This window comes from Musca domestica, unplaced genomic scaffold (genome assembly GCF_030504385.1).
Source record: "Musca domestica strain aabys unplaced genomic scaffold, Musca_domestica.polishedcontigs.V.1.1 2, whole genome shotgun sequence".
Taxonomy (NCBI): Eukaryota; Metazoa; Arthropoda; class Insecta; order Diptera; family Muscidae; genus Musca; species Musca domestica.
The window spans coordinates 8409574-8431908 of record NW_026712249.1 but is presented as its reverse complement, the minus strand read 5'-3'; the positions used below and the strand labels follow the sequence as shown (position 1 = coordinate 8431908).

At 34.8% G+C, this 22335-nt stretch overlaps 1 protein-coding gene across 2 annotated transcripts in view; it reads right to left on the bottom strand.

Moving 5' to 3' along the window:
* Positions 1-20768, bottom strand: part of LOC131802177 (LIM/homeobox protein Lhx1-like) — a 163946-nt gene extending 143178 nt beyond the window's left edge. Inside the window, exon 1 of one of the 2 annotated variants that reach the window (XM_059121771.1) lies at positions 19330-20768. In XM_059121771.1, the coding sequence (XP_058977754.1) occupies positions 19330-19372 (43 nt within the window). In that variant the 5' untranslated portion in view covers positions 19373-20768. The remainder of the gene's footprint in view (positions 1-19329) is intronic. The other variant, XM_059121770.1, reaches the window with a different exon arrangement.
* Positions 20769-22335: the final 1567 nt, after the last annotated feature.

Genomic DNA, 22335 nt, shown 5'->3' with positions numbered 1-22335 from the left:
GTAGACTTTTTTGGAATATTTTAAAAAATATGGATATGTAAAAAAATAGTTTTTAAAAGATTCCAAAATCGTGGGTTTATAAAAAAAATATTTTTTAAAAGATATCAAAATCGTGGATTTAAAAAAAATATATTTTTTAAAAAAATACCAAAATCGTGGATTTATAAAAATATTTCAAAAAAAAAATTAAAAGATTCCAAAATTGTAGATCTTTAAAATATTTTTTAAAAAAAATTCCAAAATCGTGGATTTATAAAAATACCTTTTAAAAAAAAAAACCAATATCGTGGTTTAAAAAAAAATATTTTTTTAATATTCCAAAATCGTGGATTTATAAAAAATATTTTTTAAAAAAATTCAAAATCGTGGATTTTTAATAAAAATAAAAATTTTAAAGATTCCAAAATCGTGGATTTTTAATAAAAATTTTAAAGATTCCAAAATTAAAAAAAAAAATCCAAATCGTGGATTTAAAAAAATATTTCTTTAAAAAAAACCCAAAATCGTGGATTTAAAAAAATATTTCTTTAAAAAAAACCCAAAATCGTGGATTTAAAAAAATATTTTTGTAAAAAAAATCCAGAATCGTGGATTTATAAATAAACATTTTTTAAAAGAGTCAAAAATCGTGGATTTATAAATAAACATTTTTTAAAAGAGTCGAAAATCGTGGATTTATAAGTAAACATTTTTTAAAAGAGTCGAAAATCGTGGATTTATAAATAAACATTTTTTAAAAGAGTCGAAAATCGTGGATTTATAAGTAAACATTTTTTAAAAGAGTCGAAAATCGTGGATTTATAAATAAACATTTTTTAAAAGAGTCGAAAATCGTGGATTTATAAGTAAACATTTTTTAAAAGAGTCGAAAATCGTGGATTTAAAAAAATATATTTTTAGAAATTTCAAAATCGTAGACTTTTTTGGAATATTTTAAAAAATATGGATATGTAAAAAAATAGTTTTTAAAAGATTCCAAAATCGTGGGTTTATAAAAAAAATATTTTTTAAAAGATATCAAAATCGTGGATTTAAAAAAAATATATTTTTTAAAAAAATACCAAAATCGTGGATTTATAAAAATATTTCAAAAAAAAAATTAAAAGATTCCAAAATTGTAGATCTTTAAAAATATTTTTTAAAAAAAATTCCAAAATCGTGGATTTATAAAAATACCTTTTAAAAAAAAAACCAATATCGTGGTTTAAAAAAAAATATTTTTTTAATATTCCAAAATCGTGGATTTATAAAAAATATTTTTTAAAAAAATTCAAAATCGTGGATTTTTAATAAAAATAAAAATTTTAAAGATTCCAAAATCGTGGATTTTTAATAAAAATTTTAAAGATTCCAAAATTAAAAAAAAATCCAAATCGTGGATTTAAAAAAATATTTCTTTAAAAAAAACCCAAAATCGTGGATTTAAAAAAATATTTTTGTAAAAAAAATCCAGAATCGTGGATTTATAAATAAACATTTTTTAAAAGAGTCAAAAATCGTGGATTTATAAATAAACATTTTTTAAAAGAGTCGAAAATCGTGGATTTATAAGTAAACATTTTTTAAAAGAGTCGAAAATCGTGGATTTATAAATAAACATTTTTTAAAAGAGTCGAAAATCGTGGATTTATAAGTAAACATTTTTTAAAAGAGTCGAAAATCGTGGATTTAAAAAAATATATTTTTAGAAATTTCAAAATCGTAGACTTTTTTGGAATATTTTAAAAAATATGGATATGTAAAAAAATAGTTTTTAAAAGATTCCAAAATCGTGGGTTTATAAAAAAAATATTTTTTAAAAGATATCAAAATCGTGGATTTAAAAAAAAAATTTATTTTATAAAAAAATACCAAAATCGTGGATTTATAAAAATATTTTTTTAAAAGATTCCAAAATCATGGATTTTTTACTAATATCGTGGACTTTTATGAATATTTTTAAAAATAAATTGTGAATTTCTTAATCCACAATCCAAAATTGTGGATTTCTTAAAGATTACACGGTGTAGAATTTTTAATGAGTTTCCGGAGAATTTTTTAATTTTTTTTCAGGTCTTCCAGGCCAACTATAGCGGATTTTTAAGGAGTTCCCATATGACTAGATACGAATAATTTTTACAAGGTCTTTAAAATTTTGATCACCGAGTCTCTCTCAAAAAAAAAATTACACTTTCCCGTTAAAATCTCTCACATCCTGACTTTCACACACATTTATTTTCCCACCAGGAGATTTCCATATTACATCTCCTTTCTATGACTTAAACTAATAAGGACGACCTATTTTGTTCAATTTTTTTTCCTTTTTGTTCGAGAAAAGCGGATTATATTTTCACACCTCAGTTACTCTAGTAACCCTGCTTATCTCTTAGATATTCAAATCTCTCTATACTTTTTTTTGCTACTTGCTCGACACAATCTCTGGCCCTCAATGAAACAAAAAAATTAACCTAAAAAAGTTCAACTCATTACATTCTGACCATTTCAAAAAACCAACAAAAACTCAAATCGTAAAAACTCAAATCCAAAAAAAGCCAAACTACCAAAACACCCAAATCTCAGTTGTCCATCATCCGTAGAATTTATCTGGAATGAAATCAAATCTTTACGCTGGTATTATAACTTCCCATCATAAAACGAAAACGACTTGCCTCTTTTTGGTGGTTGGCATTTGGAAGGCAGTGTTTAGTATTTATATACAAAACTTCTAAATATTTGACGTGTATGTGCGAGCAGGAGAGTGTGTGTGTGTGTGCGAGTCGTTGTGAGATTGTGCCCATTTAAGCCGTGTTATCAGATGTTGCATAAAAACGCGTAAATCTCCTGTTCTAATGGCCTCGTTTTCTCTCGACGAGGCAAAGCAAATGCAGGATTTGTCCTTTCCCCTGTGTGAGAGAGTGTGTGTCCTTTTTTTTTGTTGGTGTCACATCCCAAAATATTATCTTGCAGCAGCAACACTGTTTGCCTATCAGTTGTGTATTATTGTTGCCGTTGCTGTTGCTTATAAAACAACTAAGCTCTTAGAAAAGGCCTAACATCAGACTGTAGCATAATCACCCTTTATTCTCACTTTACCTTTCCCTAAAACCCACTTTTGAAAAGGAGGGGGTTTCAATGTAATGCCCGATTTTCCCTTCCCACGAAAACGGCGTTTTGCCACCGTTTGCCCTGCCAAAAAAAAGAACGGCAACAAGAAGAAACCTAAACGACCACCAATTCCAGTGTAAAAAGGCAACTACACCAAGCCAAAGCAAACCAAACGAACTCCCATCCATCCAACATGTCCAACGGTTGCAGATGAATGGCTGATGGGCCCAGGTCTCTGTGTGTGTGCGAACGGCTAAGGTTTTAGTTTGCTGGCTGTCTTTATTCGGGGATATTCGGTTTGTGTGTGTGTGCAAAAGTCAACTTTCTTATCGGTGACATTAAATCTCTTTAACTACAATTGCGGCAGCTCAACTTCTGGCTGCATGCGACTGTGGCCGGCTGCTGACGGTTTAGGAATGATATTTTCGGTTGGGTTTTTTTCTTCTTCTGTTTTTTTTGTTGCTCCCTCCCTGCCATTGTCGTCATTCATTCATTCGTGGATGGTGTTTTTGTTTTGTATTCTCTGGATGGAATCCAATACCACTTCAAAGCCAATGACGACTACCGACCAACCGTCCGACCGCTTTGATAGAACTACACTTTAATGTTGATGTGAATATGTGAATGACATGGCCACTGGTGTTACGCTTCTGTTTCTTTTTTTTTTTTTTTTCGTTCGTTTGCTTTTGCTTTCTGGTCTCAGTTGCTGCTAAATGTCCCCAATTTTTTTCGCTGCTGTTGCCGTGGGATTCCTCGTTTCCCCCATTTGACAAAGTGACAAAAACCGCCAACAAGATCAGTGACAGTGACACGTTCAGATACATTGTCATTGCCAGATGGAGATGGCGAAGAAGAAGAACAAACGAAAATGTGGACTAGAGAGGGGGATTCTGGGAGATGGGTAGGAAAAAGGTAGTGACGTAGGAGTTGAGGTGACTAATCAGAGAGGCAAATACAAAATTTGGAGGGACATTAGGGTGCCTACTTTTGGGATTATTTTTGAAAAGAAAAAAAAAATTCCAAGCAAAGGTAAAATAAGGGGGGAGGGCTTTGTAAAATGGACAATTAATGGTAGCCATGAGAAATTTAAAAAACAAATTAAAATAATATAAATTTCGGTGCCTACTTTTAGGAACTTGGAGTTAAGGTGACTTATCACAGAGGCACATACTAAACTTGAGGAGTCATTAGGGTGCCTACTCCAAAAGAGGTAAATATTGGGGGAGGGCTCTGTAAGATAAACCAGTAACAGTAGACATTGAACTTAAAAACAAATTCAAAATACTATAAATTTCGGTGCCTACTTTTAGGAACTTGGAGTTGAGGTGACGAATCACAGAGGGACATGCTAAATTTGAGGAGTCAGGGAGGGACATTGAGGAGTTATTAGGGTGCTTACTTTAAGGATTATCTAAAAAAATTCCAAAAAATACTCCAAATTGAGGTGCCTAACTTTGGGAAGCCCTGAACCTATTTAATGTGATATTAGGAGAGGATAGTGAATTGAATTGAAAAAAAAAAAATAGAAAAAATAGAAGAAATCCAAAAACAAATTTAATCGAAGAGGGTTTTTGGTAAGTTGATGGGTAAAAGTAGGATTATATGTGTTATGGTAACTATTGACATAACAAAAAATAAAATTTAGTGTCTACTTTTAGGAGAAGCAGAAATAAAAATTTAGTGCCTACTTTTAGGAGACCCAAAAATGGGGTGAGCTTCGATGAGTGCAAGAATAAAAGTATGAGGGACAGTGAGCTGGAAATTAAGTGAAATAATCGCAAAATAAAATTCATAAATCAAAATACAATTAGGTGCCTACTTTTAGGGGCTGTAAAATAATTGCAACAAACGTAATATGGAAGGGACTTTTCTTAAGGGAAGGGGAAGGATATGGAAGGCAGTATAGTAGCAGTGTAGTCACAGAACTCATTCACTCAATATTATAACAAAATTCTGATCACTACTTTTAGCAGACTTGAAGGGGTTGGTTTTTTTAAGAGACAACGAAGATTACAGCAAACTGCGGCTGAATCTAATAAAAATATGTCACCGAAGTATATGTTAGTCCTGAAATTGAATTTAAAATTACATTCTTTGAGGACTCACATAAAATATTCCGGCAGGAGAACTTAAGAGTATTTTTAATTAAGATCGGAAATGGGATAATCATACACTGTATTACATCAATTCAATTTAGAAATTAATGAAAATAAGACCGATAATATTTTCAAATAAAAAAAATCAAACGCCATAATTTTTACATTTTTTCTTAAATTTTATTGAATGAAAGCAAAAAAATGTCGGAAATAGCATCAAATTTTAGAATAAGTTAAGATTTGTTCGAATTGGTTACCTTTGGCATGAATTATTGCCTTCAAACGACCAATGAAACCGTCACACGGTGGCCGAATGTTGCTCTGTGGTATTTTGGCCCATTCCTGGCGAAGCGCTTGCCTCAGCTGATCGACACTTTGGTATTTTCAGTGCCAACCTTACTTTCCAAATTTCTCCAAACAGAATAGTCCAACGGATTGGTATCCGGAGATTTTGGCGGCCATTGTGAGCTGGAAATGAAGCGAGGAACCTCATTTGGTAACCATTCTTGGGTGGCGCGTGCTGAGCGCGATGGTGCTGAGTTCTGTTGGAATGTCCAAGGTCTGCGGCCAGAATGTTTGCGTACCCAAGGCTTTATTACACCCCCAGAATATTTTCGCGATAATATTCGGCATTTATTCTGATGCGATTCTGAGCGACCATCGGCTGTTATGGCGTCCCACACCAACACCATGGCCGGCGCTTGAGTTCTGGTGGCCAACCGAAGGTGCACATTTTCAGCTGACCTCTTTGGCAAGTAAACACGATCCTTTCGATTGTTTACAAACGTCCAGCCGTTTTCTCATCGGAAAAAAACCAAATTCGGCAGTTCACCACATTCGACCAAGCGAAGCATCTCTTTAGCTCTTTTGAGTCTATTTTCTTTCTGTGGCGGTGTAAGTTCTTGCACTTTTTGGAATTTCAATTGCTTCACCCCGAGCTCATTTTTCAATATTTTCCGAATGGAATGTTGCGATATATTCAGCTCACGAGCCATTTTTCGGCCACTGCGTCGCGGGATGTCGATCAAGTCGCTTCTTTACTTTTCGAACTTTTACTGCTGATGTTGCTGTTTTCTTCCGTCCACTTCCTTATGGACGCTACCAGTATCACGGTAACGAGCGATGGTATGAGACACAAAAGATTTATTCACATTCAAATGCTGGAGTGCTCTAACGGTAGCCATTTTCCGGTTTCCAGCCAAATATAAAGAAATTACACTATCACGCTTGAATTCCGTCACGAATAACTTTTGATCTGGAAAATTGTCACCAAAAAGCTTTTGTCCGCTTGTAAACAATATAATGAGCTGTCACTGAATTAATTTTAACACGAGTGGCGGATGAGTGGCTTAGAAATGACAGCGGTCAAGCCAAATTCGATTTTCGACCAAAATATTCGTCATAGACGCTATATACTTAAAATGCACGGATTTCGAGGAATCTTAATCCGAAAAATTTTAAAAGTGTGGAAGAAGGGGTGTGGTGTCCTTCCCCCAAAACGTGGCTAATAATCACGATGCATTTTCTATTTTTATCTTGAACGAAAAATCTGAAGCTCTGCTTATCCCAATTTTTCACTTAACTTGGTAATATTTTCAACACATTTTCAAATGCATTTCATATCGCACACTCAAACCCCCCATACCTAATTTATGCTCTTTCAATGCGTATCATTTTCCTAGACCCCCACACCACTAAAATTCAGTTCAAATTTATGAGTCGGCATTAAACGTTTTGCTCTAAGTCTGTATCCCATGGCTGCTAATCGTATTTTTTTCCTCCATGCATTTCTTTTATTTTTTATTCCAACAACATTACAACTCATTTCGCATAAACAAAACAGCCGAACGCCTCTACTCCAGCTAGTCCGCCGCGAGAACGGCAACAATATTCAACAAGTTGTAAAAATATCAATTAAGTAATTTTATGATTTGGCATTAATTGCGTGTCACTTGAGCCGCGTTTTTCTTTATTTTTTTCTTAGGTGGCGGGCGAGATGTTATGCTAAGTTTTGGAGTGGGGATATAACTTCGGTTTTGTTGTTGGTTTTGTTCGACTTGTCATCGTCTTGGTCATAATTAAGGAATTAAATGAAGGCGGCAGTCATATCAAAGCTAAACAGAGGAGGTAGCCACGCTTAGAACGCGGCGGCTAGAGTGGACAAATGGACAGACGGAGGGGAATGGTAATTTCGTTTATCAACATTTCAAAAGTCATATGAAGTCGTAAAGTTGCTTTGTTTGTTGTTGTATGTATGTTTTTGTATTAGGTGTTGTTGTTGTTGTACGAAATGAATAAATTTTCTTGTAAAAATTAACATATGAACCGAGTGGTTAACTTCAAACGAAGAATAGAAACAATTAGCATTAAATGGATGCGTATGTTAACAAGCTACACCTGAGGGTGCCATGGAAGGGCTTTCATGTTTACAAAGTATTAGGACACAGTAAGACTGGGTTTTTTATGCAAGGTGCCCTTTGGAGTTGTAGTTGTATACGGAATTTCCCATTTTCGAATTGAAATTAAATTATTGAGATTTTAAGTATTAATTTGCATAGAAGAGGGTATCGATCGGTCCGAATTCAGCGAATCTAAATGTCTTCTGATTCAGTTGGCAAAAATCTTGTTTTGAATTTGCAAACTCATGAGAATATTCAAAATATGTCAAAAGAAAAGAAAAAAATCCATACGACATACATTCTAAGGTCAATCGAATAAAGGTGAGGGTACATAAACAGCTTCGAATCATGGCTAGGAATATTAATGTCAAATTATAAAGGGAAACGACGGCAGGATTCGAGTTCGGCTCTGATATCCCTTTATGATATGTCACAAAATTTTTAATTCAATTTCAGGACAAGGGTATACGTCACCAATGCCTTAAGGTATTTTTTTTTTTTAATTTTTTTGATTCAGCCTCATTGTTATCTCTTAAAGCCATTGAAATTCCAAAAGTGCCATTGAAATTACACCGCAACAGAAAGAAAATAGACTCAAAAGAGCTAAAGAGTTGTTTCGCTTGGCCGAAAGTGGTGAACTGCCGAATTTGGGTTTCTCCGATGAGAAAACATTCGTAGTCCAGCAGTTCGTAAACAAACAAAATGATCGTGTTTACTTTCCAAAGAGGTCAGCTGAAAATGTGCACCTTTGGTTTGCCACCATAACAGCCGATGGCCGCTCTCCGCTCGTATTAATCGACCGTGACATCAGAATAAATATGGAATATTATAACGAAAATATTCTGGAGAGTGTATTAGAGCCTTGGGCACACAAACATTTTGGCCGCAGACCTTGGACATTCCAATAGGATTCAGCATCGCACTCAGCATGCGCCACCCAAGAATGGTTACAAAATGAGGTTACTCGCTTCATTTTCAGCGCACAATGGCCACCAAAATCTCCGAAAACCAATCCGTTGGACCATTGTGTCTGGAGTATTTTGGAAAGCAAGGTTGACACTAAAAAATACCAAAGCGTCGATCACTTCAAGCAAACGCTTCGCCGGGAATGAACCAAAATACGGCAGAGCAACATTCGGGCAGCGTGTGACGGTTTCAATGGCAGGTTTAAGGCCATAATTCGTGCCAAAGGTGACCAATTCGAACAAATCTAAACTTATTCTAAAATTTGATGCTATTTCCGACATTTTTTGCTTTCATTCAAAAAAATTAAAAAAAAGTAAAAATTGTGGCATTTGACTTTGTTGCAGTTTTTTTATCTCACCCTGTATATCTAGGTATAATAGTTTGAAAGCAAATTACATTCGAAATTTGTACATGGCTAGATAAATTTATGAGTTTATCCTTTTTTTAGCTACTATTTTAACACTTTTCCTTTCGAAGTCAAAATCTCCCGTATTTTTTCAGTTTTTAGGGAATGTGTCAAATATTCTACAGAAAATTTCATCGCAAACCTCAGAATAAACAATTTATCTATGCTTAATAGTTTCATCAGAAAATTCCATTCAAAATTTGTATCTTCCATGTGAAAATATGTGTTTATGTTTTAGCCCCTTACATAATCCCTCTTCATTCATGAGTCAAAATCTCCCTTAATTTTTCATTTTTTGGACAAGATATTAAAGGAAGAAATATTCTACATCGAATTTCATTGGAGGTCCCTAAACCAAAAAAAGTTGTATACCTTATATTTACCTCAAAAAATCATCATAAACTTTCGTTAAAAAAAAAACAACTTTTTTCGAAGAAATCACTTTATTTCCGGAGTTGCTGCAATTTTAGCAAAAATTTTTAATGGACCCTTTTTTGATTGATTGGTGACCAATTATGGATTTTACAACATATTTTTAAGGATCCTTAACCAATATTCGTGTATCTTCTAAAAAAATTTCTCATTGGCCAACTGTCCATTCACAAGTCGATTCTTTACAGAATTTATTTCATGGACAATCCATGACCATTTATGGATTTTTAAAATAATTTCTTTTCAAGGAATCTTATACCAATAATTTTGGATTTTTTAAAGAATTATTTTTGATAGATCCAAATACCAATATTCGCGAATTTTTAATGATTTTTTTCATGGACCAATAATTGTGAATTTAAAAAAAAAGAGTGACCCTCATCGTCTTTATTATTATTATTATTTTTTTTTTTTTTTTGGATTCTTAAGTAATTTTTTGAGGTTAACAAGTATTGCAACGAGATGTGGCGGACACATACTATTATTATTCTATGTTCAAACCTAAAAACATTTAATTTAAGGACTTCAAATGTGGGTCTAAAACCTGCTCAATTCCAACAAGTGGCAACCTGTTGCCAGTTGCATCAGAATACCTTCCCTCTTCGTTCGTTCATTTTTTTTTTTTTTGTGCTTCAACATTTATGGCTTGTTTCAATTTTTTCAAGATCATAAAAATTTACGGTCTCTAAAAAAATTTAAAAAAAATCAAATATTCCCAAAATAATCAGCGTGACTTTACAATTCCACACTTCGATTTTTTTTTCGAATAAAAGAAAGAACCCAAAAAACAAATGAGTTTCGGTAGTCGTATTGGCCGGCTAATGATGTTGCTGCTGCCGCTGATTTGTTTTCAAATGAGGCGATATGGTGTTTCTAATACAACAACACCAACAGCAAGTGTTGCATTTGTGATTTCCCCCTTCTCCTCTCCCCTTCCCTGTCGGAAAAAAATACATTTTTAAATATTCGATAATGAGAATGGATAAATTCAACACCCAACTGATTGGAGGGGCCAATTGGTTAAATCAGCCAACGATAGATGGTTGGATGGATGTATGCCACCAACACCAAACCCATCATCATCCGCATCAGCATCACCATACATCCATGCATGCATGCTTGGCCTGGGATAATCTTTCGGTTCGAACAATCAAACGAACAATCCAATCGCTTGTGAAACGAAATGTTGAATTGCCGCTCATCAACACTTCAGTCATCAGTTTCGGAGATGTGTTGTTGTTGTTGGACAGATGACCGCAACGAAATGCAATTCGTTACGTATACTCGACACTGAACAATGAAAATCATAATAACAACAACAACAATTATAAAAAACACAACGCGTCAAAGTCACAGCAGTAGTTCTCGCTTAAGAGAACAACCAAAAAAAAAAATAATAATAATTCGACATCAACAAAAAAAACGTCGTTTTTCTTAACGACCTGTGGAAGAGCAGTTTGGAAAGGATCGAAAAACGGACGGACCAAAAAAAAACGGAGAAAGAATAGAGAAACCGGCCAGCATAAAAACATAATTTGTCGTTATGACAAACCATGCCAGCAACATCATTATCTTGATGATCATTAATAATGTGATCAGAAGAGAGAATTCGTTGAGGGATAAGCGGGGATCAACCCATCATCAATAAGCTGAAGAAGAATAAAAAAAAAAACCTAACAGTGGTCTTTTGGCCATTGTCAATATAATGATGCGTGTAATGCCAACACCAGCATGAGCACAAAAGTGACCTTTCTTTATTTTTTCGCTTTTTTGCCTCAACTTGGCCCCCCTCAACTCTCAAACTCTACAGGCCAACAGAGAAAAAAAGACCGACGGCAAAAGAACAAGCGGCTTACTACAAAAAACCCGAGAAATTTGTTTGCATCTTCACCTTGGTATCCTTATGGTGGTCATCATCTACCGGTTGGCTTGGAAGTTAGCTGCGCATGCGTATATGCCGCCGTGCTGCTGCCTGGCGCTGTGGCCCATGTCACCCGAGCGGTCGTTTGTTATGCATTTTTATTGGTGGACAATTTTTAATTTTATTGTTATCACTGTCATTTGCCGGATTTAACGATGCTTAAAGGGGGTTAATAGTTGGTAGGGGAATCTCCACCTCTCCCCCTGGTGATACAAAACATGTGAAGTGCTATGTTCCTGTTTCGCCAAAAAAAATTCAGGGAGTTCTTGGTGAGGTAACGGAAAGAGAAGAAGCAAAAGGTAGGGAGAACACTTGAATGTTGTCGTGTATTCTCTAAATCAAATCATAAAGGATTATCGTGACAATTTGTTTGCAAAATAAATATCGGACGGTTTTTTCAATAACCCAGCGAACTATTTTAATAAAGTCGAAGTAAATTTCAAATTCAATTAAAATTTCATTTTAAAAGTTCTAAAAACACGGAAATACATAATTTTAATGATAAAATAAAGTAAATATTCTTTTAAATTCATGGCAGAATTCCATTATGAAAGAGTCCCAAAATATATTCTGCGAAAAAGTTCCTAAATTCATTTTACGAAAAAAAAATTCCTAAATAATAATAATTGGAGTAGAAAATATTTGTTCTAAGTTAAAATAATGAGCAACATATATGACCTGTTATATTCGAATATCCTTCGATATATTTTATGAGAGTTCTCAAAACCCAGAATCATTTTTTGCCGACTTAAAGTATCAAAGATAGGCTCTGATTTAAAGCGACAAATATCTCTAAAATTTTATGAACTTTTTTCTTTTCTCAGTACAATATTTTTTGAAAAGTTCTAAAAATTTTGAAATACATTTTTTCTTTGTGACAAAATATAGCAATCATTGTCGATATTCTTGGTTAACCAACACTTAGCAGAAAAACTGCAAAAAAGTGAAGAGCCATAATTTAAATTTTTTTTTTTTGAATTTTATTAAATGAAAGCAAAAAAAAATCGGAAATAACATCAAATTTTAGAATAAGTTTAGATTTGTTCGAATTGGTCACCTTTGGCACGAATTATGGCCTTCAACCGGCCATTGAAACCATCACACACTGCTAGAATGTTACTCTGCGGTATTTTGGCACATTCCCAGCGAAGCGCTTGCTTGAGGTGATCGACACTTTGGTATTTTTTAAAGCCAACCTTGCTTTCCAAAATACTCCAGATACCAACGGATTGGTATGCGGAAATTTTGGTGGCCATTGTGCGCTGAAAATTAAGCGAGTAACCTCGTTATGTTACCATTCTTAGGTGGCGCATGCTGCGTGCGATGGTGCTGAGTTCTGTTGGAATGTTCAAGGTCTGCGGCCAAAATGTTTGCGTGCCCAAGGCTTTAATACACCCTCCAGAATATTTTCGCGGTTATATTCGGCATTTATTCTGATGTCATGGACGATTAATACGAGTGGAGCGCGACCATCGGCTGTTATGGCGGTTGCAAACCGAAGGTGCACATTTTCAGCTGACCTCTTTGGCAAGTAAACACGATCATTTTGTTTGTTTACAAACTGCTGGACAACGAATGTTTTCTCATCGGAGAAAACCAAATTCCGAGGTGCAGTTCCCGACTTTAGGCCAAGCGAAGCAACTCATTAGCTCTTTTGAGCTTATTTTCTTTCTGTTGCGGTGTAAGTTCTTGTACTTTTTGGAATTTCAATGGCTTTACCCCGAGCTCGTTATTCAATATTTGCCGAATGGAATGTGCGATATTTTCAGCTCACGAGGCATTTTTCGGGCACTGCGACGCAGGTTCCTATCAAGTCACTTCTTTACTTTTCGAGCCATTTCTGCTGTTGTGGTTTTCCAGCCAAATATAAAGAAATCACCCTATCACGCTTGAATTCCATCACGAATAACTTTTTTCTGGAAAATTCTCACCAAAATGCTTTTGTATGCTTGTAAACAATATAATAAGATGTCGCTGGAATAATTTTAACAGTTTTCGGACGATTGGCTTAGAAATGACAGCAGTCTGAAGTTGGTTGCAGTTGTTTCATCTTACCCTGTATATATGACTGAAAGTTGTGACGTATGATGCTGTCATGGCGATTGGCTCATATTCTCATATTCTATTCCTAGAACAGCCAAAATATGCTGCAATTATTTTCGATGGTTCCCTGCAATTTTAAGCTAATCCCTCAGCGAGACACCTTCTCCTCCTGGACTTAAAATGTTTCACCTATTGTGACATGCATCCCTTGTGAAAATAACAAATTTTAAATTTCAAAAAACAACCACTTAAAACCTTCAATGTATCACCCCAAGCTGAATCCATTTCAGAAGTAATCCTAAGTTTTCTTCTCATTTTATTTTACTTAAAATTGAAATCTTTAAGAAAAAACATCTTTAAGCTTAGCCCAGAATAAAAATCCTTCTTCGTATTTTACCATTCAATAGACAGAATTATGGCTTTTGTTGTATTCTTCTCAGCTGAAGTTTATGACCAACGGTTGAATGGAAAATCATAAATTTCCTTGAGCATTTTGTTTATGTTCTTAGCTCAAATGGTGGCTCAGACTTTTGTGAAGATGCATTTGCAAAATGAGCTATTGTCAGTTACATATTTATGCTTAACAATTCTAAAATATTCATTTTTCGAAGCACCTACTGTTGGCTGAGGTACTTTTATTGTTGTTGAAAAGTTGTAAACAAAATTTTATGGACACACTACCTGTTCTTGAGCTAAGAAGAACCAAACAGCAGCCAATAGTAAAATAAAATAAATCTTGCAAATGCATTGCAGTGCCCAGAAAGAGTTATTGTTGATGAGATGGAGAGTTCAGGAAAAAAAAACAAGTAGAAAAGCTTTAAATTGGGTCGAACTTTGAATAACCTCCACCATTTGGAAAAAAATTGACAATTTTTCAAAAAATTAAATCCGTTTAAAATTCTGTTAAAATCTTAAAAATATCGAATGTAGCCGTTATTTTAGGGTCTACACGACGACGTGGACTCGCATTATCAAAATACCGAATATCGGGAGGTACCGTCGTATGGGCGCTGTACGAAGACGTGAACCTGCACAGACAAATTTTTGTCTTAGGCTGTAGTATCCATTACGAACTTCAAATACCAAATTTGAAACAATTCCGGTGAATAATGTCTCTAAAATCATCAAAGTACCGAATATAGGGAGGTAACATTATATGGGGGCTATACGATGACGTGGACTTGCACAGACACTTTTCTGTCTTAGGCTGTAGTATCCATTTCGAAATTCAAATGCCAAATGTGAAACAACTCCGGTGAATAATGTAGCTAAAATCACCAAAATACTAAATATCGGGAGGTACCGTTATATGGGTGCTAAACCAAAACGTGGACCTACATGACCCATTTTCAATACTGCAGTCATTATATACATTTGAGTAAAATTTTATCAACCTACTTCATTTCCTTCGGAAGCTAGAGCGATTTCCGCAGACGGACGGACATCGCTAAATCGACATAGATTTTTATGCTGATCAAGAATATATATACTTTGTGGGGTCTAAAATGTATATTTCGAGGTGTTACAAATGGAATGAAAAACTTAATATATCCTCCATTCTATGGTGGAGGGTATAAAAAGGTTTTAAATATATTTTTTTTAAACAAGAAAAATATTTTATTCCAAATCTCAAAATAAACGATTGGCGAACAACTAAAGGACTCTCGAATTTTTCTCAGAGGTTTTGGCATTTTTCGAAATCTGTCTCATTTTTCTGTCTCTCGAAAAATGTCAAAAAGCCAGAGAAAAATCCAGGAGTCCGTAGATGGCATCATCGTTGAAATTTGGAAGCCATTCAAACTATATGAAGTCTCAGTGTAATCTTTTTCAAAATATTTACCAAAGTTATAGCTCATACATAGGCAATAAGGATCAGAAATTAAGTCTCACCGATGAATATTTTGTTTTCTTTCAATTTGAATAAAATAATTTTTCTACCTCACAGATGTATTAACCAATGCTCTTTTGAAATGTTCCAGAAAAATTCTGTATTATTCCCAAAAAATAGTGCTATTTTATTCAACTAAACTGTCTTCCCTTTCCAAAACTATTGTAAATTCAGGCAACTATTTCTTCTCGTTTTTTTTTTTTATTTTGCCAACATTTCAAAACGCTGCCAGCAAAACTTTATGAAAAGCCATTGTCCGCAACTATTGCCAACAGCAAATCCTTGATGCATTTAAATGTGCACTGCTGGTGAAAGAAACCCCATCAATAAAAAGACCAACAACAACAACAAACAATTTTTGTTTAATGTCAAGTTCAAAAGTTTATACGTCATCCATGATTCGAGGAAGTTTGGGTTTTTTTATTTGTGAAAATAAAAAAAAAAACAAAATTTTTGGTTGATGTATTACAGGGGAGAAAAAAAATGTTAAAATACAAATAGTTTTTTTTGCCCCTGGCCGAAATTTTAAGATGCTACTCCTTGAAAAATTTTTGCCAAAAAAATTAAAAAATAATTAAAAAAAATTAGTGGAAAAATTATAAATTTTTAGGGTAAAAAATAAAGAATTATTTTAAATATATACCAAAAATGCAAGGATGTTTAATATTTGCAAGAAATAAAAAAAAACTACTTTAGACTATTTTTGGGCAAAATTTTCTGAAAAATCATTTTTGTCCCAGTATAATATGATTTTCAAAAAAAAAAAAAAAAATATTGGTTTTATGTAAAAGTGCAAGTAAAAAAACAGCTTTTTATAAATTCCTAAATTCCGCATGAAAAAAATCATTATAATTATTAAAACAGCGAATATCGTCTGGATCGATATCCATCAGAATCTATCCTATTTGAACTTATATTCCACTTTTTAGGCACAATAAACATAAAATCGGATGAAGATATATAGATGTGAGAGCTATATCCAAATCTGAACCGATCCCTATAAAATTCAGCAGAGGTATTTCTATGCTGTATCTGAAAGTTAACACCAGATATCGTTTTTGTGGAGAGTATTTTACGCATGTGCGGGAGTGAAATACAAAATCGGATGAAAACTATATATGGGACCTATAGCTATATCCTTACCGATTTTCCTCAAATTTCATGCACTTTTAGCCTGCAAGACTAAATTCGTTAGTATGTGCGCTATACGAAAACGTGAACCTATACGCATACTAAATTCCGCCACAGGAGCTGGAACCCATTACCATACAAATTTTTAAACAAATCCGCTGAAAATGTGGCGAAAATCATCTAAATGGATTTTTTAAGAATATTTTTAAAGGACCTTTAGAACATCAAACGTGGATTTCTTTAAAGGACTTTTAAGCCATCAACCGTGGATTTTTTAAAAATATTTTTAAAGGACCTTTAGATTACCAAACGTGGATTTTTTAAGAATTATCCAATTGAGATGAAATTTTCCGAACAATATTTTTTTGTCCCAAGGACACACCCTATTGAAATTGGCGGGAATTGGTTGAAATTTAGATATAGCTCCCACGTATATCTTCAACGGGTTTCGGATTAATTGTGCACCAAATGGTCAATATCAGCCCAAATAACCTGAGTTTTGGCAAATCCGACCAATAATATTAAGTTCGGTGAAAATCGGTTCAGATATAGCTCAAGCTCCCATATATATGTTTAATTCGACTTGGTGTTATAGTCCCTCACATTCGTAATATGCATTCGACAGCAATAATATTTCTTACAAGTTATCCCATAGAGGTCGGAAATACATTTGGCAAATTTTTATCGATAACGGCTAGGATTTGGATTTAGCTTCCATCCATTCCATATCTTTATCCGATATCAAAATACCGAATATCAGTACCGTCATATCAAATACGTGGACCGATATATCTCATTTTCCATACCAACCATTCTAGACACAACTGTTATATTTTGAAGGGCTTAGCTAAAATTTATTAATTTAGTAGCCCATAACTTGGCTCTTTGGAATCTTGCATATTAGTATCTTCAGAAGTTTAGGATCTCGTGATGATTTTGGAAATTTTGAAACTATACCAATTGCTTTATAATTTTTTACATTTTTCCGATGGCGGAGAGAATTAAAAATTCGGCACGAAAGCAAATTTTACTCCCTGACGCTTGGATATTTACTTCGAGACTCTCCCCTTAGAATCAAACGCTAAAGAAATGCTATAACTCAAAATATTCAAATTCTTATTATTTGAATTTGAAAATGTTGAACTATTTCCTCTGTTCGAGAACCTGCAAGAATCTACTAGTTTTGCAAATGTTTTTCGATATCACAATAGGAAAATCGGTTATCATAGCAAAAACTTTGCGTTATTTAAGGCTCACAGAAGAACAGAGCCATTTGCTTCAACATTTTTAACCGCTCGGTAAATTCAGAGTCTGGAAATTTGTCTAAATTTATGCCGTTTGTAAGAGATTTCAAGAAAATTATTTCAATCGCTCATTGACCAAATTTAGCACCGCTTTTTCCTGAATACTTGTCAATGATTTAATTCAGATTTGAAGAAATTGTGTGTTTTAAACTAATTAAATAATATTTTACTAAATTTTATCCCATACCACATAACCTCTAATATTTTTTAGAAAACTCAAAAAAAAAAATTGAAACGAATCAATATTAAAGAGGAGAGGATATTCGTTTTGGTATTAAGAAAAATCTCAAAATCAAAAATGATATGAGATATGTAATTTGAATTCAGTCAGAGACCCGGTATAAGGGACCTTAGTTTTTAAGGGATTTGAAATCAAAGAAGAGAGCCTGAGCTAAATTTGACCTAAGGGCGCTGAATTTGTGAAGTGCCTAAAAATTCGTTGCATGAAATAAAAGAAGAGAGTCCGAGCCAGATATGACTTAAATTTGTTCAATTTATGAAGGGTCTAAAAATTCGTTGAATTCAAATGGATTCTTTTCCAAATCCCTTTTTACAAGACTTAAAAAATATCGCTCTGAACCAATTTCTATAAAAATTTCAAAGGCCATATTTTTATGATAGGTCCGGAACAACTCTTTCGAGTAGAATGTCACACCCAACGATCCACACTATTTTTGCTACCTCAAAAATTTCTTTTTGTAAATTTGAGTAAGAATTTTTAATCCTTTTATATCATATCAAAATTTCGAAATTGTTCCAATAAAAAAGGAATCATACTTCGTATCGTGGGTTGGAATTAAAAAACATTCATCCTAATATTATTTTGTGTTGGTTTGTTTAGAGGAAACAAATATTCGTCATGTGGTCCCAAAATCACGGTTACTTGGGCATTCACTTCCGAATCTTTCCTTTTTATTTCAGTCTTAAATTGAAATTAATATTCTTGACCGCTCTGTGGTCAACTCAGTGTTTTATATTTGATTGCAAAATTTGGTTCCTATTTTACATTTAATTTGTCCTGTACCAAGGAATATTTGGTGTTCCCGCATAAAATCTGAAATCTGATTTTTTCAAAAATTAATCCAATTTGCGATTTCAATTTTTTTTTTTTTTTTTTTTTTGAATTGGAGACGCACCTCTCTTTAATCCAAATGTGTTGGGAGGGCCGGATGCCATTCAAAATTGTAATTCTTAAGATTATTTTTCACATTTCCATACAAGAAAATTTCACCGACGTAAGCAGAAACGACTTTCGAAGCTATTTTCGGGCTCACTCTGACTACGTCGGTGAAAACCGTCTCAAAGTGCATTCTACTGGGCTCGATCAAAAAGTATACGAGAAATCCGGCTTAAAGTGGGCACGAAGCTAATATTTTGAAGTCCTTAACAGATTGAAAATATTCAGATCAAATTAGGCATCGAAATTTGTTCATGAATTAAAGTTTGGAAAAAAAGGGTACTATTTTTTCCGTTGGATGTCCCGCCGACATTGTTTAAAGTTCCATAGACTTTACGTCGGTTCATATATAGTAACACTTTTCACATTTTCCTTAAAACGCTAACCCGCCGCCGCTAAATACGACACTTGTTCCCACCCAATATTCCCTTCCCCTCTTAGATGGCGATGCATTTCTCCCTCTTAAGCCTTAATCCACTTACCTATATTGTGCTGATTATTGTGTAAAACTGAACCGAACGCCATTAGATCCTTGACCGGCGGTGCTCTCGTACTGAGGGCGGCGAAACCGTCGCCCAAAAATGACGCCAACGCGACAGCCCTAAGGGGCGCTTTTGATACTTCGGTGAGAATTTTGTGATTGTCGAGAATGGCGGGCGTTTGAAAATTTGCGGCACGGGTTTGGGGCGGGCGAGGTGTATCCACACAGAGCGTTGGGAAAAACCAAGTTTTCCTGCAACTGATTTCACTTTTTAGATTATGCACTTAGATTTTTGTTTCTTCTATTTTTTGTTATAATTTTTAGGTTGACATTAATTTCTATTTTCTTTGATATTTTTTTTTCTTATTTGCCCCAAAAGTTGTTTTCTTAGAATTGTTTTTAAAAAAAACTCGAAGAATTTATTTGGAGGGCCAACAACAGGTCGTTGCCAAAATAAAGTTGTTGTTTGTTGTTAATAATCACGACGGCGGCGGCAGTGCCGGAACACGAGATTTGTTTTTATTTTCTTTTTTTTTTTTTTTTTTTGCGAAAAAAATTGAAACTTTTTGACGTTAATTAGCGCGCGCAAAAATTTTTCCAGTAGCAAGCGTCACAAGTTGCAACTTTGATATGGGGGTGTGGGATGGGGGCAGAGCTCAGTGGGCTGGCTGTATGGTCTAAAAATGAGGGGGCAGCGTTGCGTATTAATGCAGCATAGAGAGCGCGAAGACGAGTGTAATTTAATTGTTGGATGGCTGGCTTGGTGGTGTTGTTGTTGTTGCTTGCTTGAATGGGGCTCTTATGCTTTCAGAAAGGATTAATGACTTAATTTCTTGTGCGATCTACGGACAAAAGCCGGTTGGTCTAAACGTAACAATGCACGCACACACACACACACGGACACTTGCCAAAGCACCTACGGCAATTTTTTCACACTTCCGATTAAAGGCCAGACAATTTGGCGGTATTTTTGGTTGCACTTTCACTTGTTTTGTCAGTTGGAGTTTCATACACACTCGTACATATCACACCTCGGAAGGGGTTCACTTTTATCCAAAAAAATAAATAATTTAAATTTTCTGATAATAAATCCACGGGGTTTTGTGTAAAACAGGCTATACGTAATCCATCGGAGCCTTCAAAGGGTTATTTAATAAATTTTTTGATTTCCTCTTCTTTTAAAAATTTGTTTTGCTCTCTTTTTTTTTAATTTCCAAAATATTTAGTTTAATCCGTTCCTCAAATCATTAACGTATTTCTTGTTGTTGTCAATTTTATTCCAACTTGATTCACGTAAAATTTTCGTTTTTATTGAAAATTCTTTTTCTGAGATTGCGCCGTGTTTCCTCCGCTACACATCGAAATAACCACGTAAACACTGAGCGAACGTCAAACGAAAACTAAACATGCCACGGTTTGATTTCAATGCACACAGAGATGGATGCCTTGAGCAACGGCACACACCACAAACAACACAGGCGAAAAAGCAACAAAAACAACCCACAATTCGCGTGTGTGTGATACAGATATATGGCAGAGCAGCTGTAACAGTAGTGGTGGTTGGGGTGTTGAACACAAGCCCTCTTGCTCTCAGCCAGCCAGCCAGGCACAGCAGCAGGTATAACAAAGCAACCGGTTTCCACACAACAACATCATGTGAAGGCTCTCCACAAAACACACACACGCGGAGAGATGAGAAACACCCATTCGGGCACAACCTCTCAATTTGCCGAGAGAGCGAGCCACAACCACATTGCCTTGCCTTTTTTGAACAGCAAAGGAATGAAAAAAAAAACACAACAATGCGAGAGCCATTCAATATTTCCCCTTAAATTACAACTCTCTCAGAGAAACTCTCCTTCAATGAAACGAAAACAGCAATTTTCCTAGGGGTTAAAAAGAGGCCACCATTGTATTTAGTGTTTCTCTCTCTCTTTCACTCACTCCCTGCCTTCACGAAAAACGCAATGGAGTCTGTTGATGACATTTTCAATTCAAAACGTTGACTTGTCTCATATGTCGCCACTGCTACATCTGGCCAAGACGGAGTCATCATTTCTGTGGTTAGAGGGCGTTGCTAAGCAACTCTGGTGCCAGGCAGTGAGGCAAGTTGTTTGTGTTGTTTTTTTTTTTCAATGCTTTATTTTTTTCTTCCTATTTTTTTTGTGTGCGTTATGCTCCCCAACTCTCAGTGAGAGTCCATGGCAGAGTATTATGTGAACATGTGTTTGTGTGGGTGTGTGTGTGTGTTTTGTTTTCCTCAACACAAAAAGAAAACAAACAGCGACAACTGAATGACTGACTGACTGAGGAGTTCACTTCTAAAGATGGTGCGAAATGGTTGTTTGGTTGGAACCAAACCATTTGTTGGGGGAACCAATGGCATTTCAAAAGTGACATTTTGCTCGCTCGCTAGTCTCATTTCGTCGAAGCCAAAAAGAAGAAGAAGAAGCGACATTGACTCCTCATGGATTGGGGTGGGGAATTCATTCCCTCCCAAACCAAAAATACAATGTTTGTGTGTTTGTCCTGTGAAATGTTCCAACTTAAGCCGTCGTAGTAAAGTGAAGTGAAGGTGTATTGGCGTGTGTTTGGCTCACTTGTATTCTTGTTGCTGTTGTTGTTTGTTTTCTGGTTATCATTGCTGTTGTTGTTCTTATAGGTATTTGTTTTTCCTTTTCTTCGTCATGAAGTTTTTTTCGTCCATATTTATTTGTTGTTGCTGCTTGGCTTGCCTTGTCCATGCCTCGTTGGCTGGCTTGCGGTTGTGTGTGTGTCTCTCTGTGTGTGTTTGCACTTTTCCAAGGTAAAATGTCAAATACTTTCTGTTGTCTGTCATTTGTGTTCGCCGCTCGGTTCAAGTGCAAAAACATGAAGTTTTGCTTTGGCTTTAACTTTAAGTGTTGATGGTTTTTGTTTGGTTTGTGTATTGTCGTCGTCTTATTGTTGTTGTTGCTGCTGCTAGCCCCAAATGTGATTCCTAGGTTTATTTTTTGTTTTTGTCTTA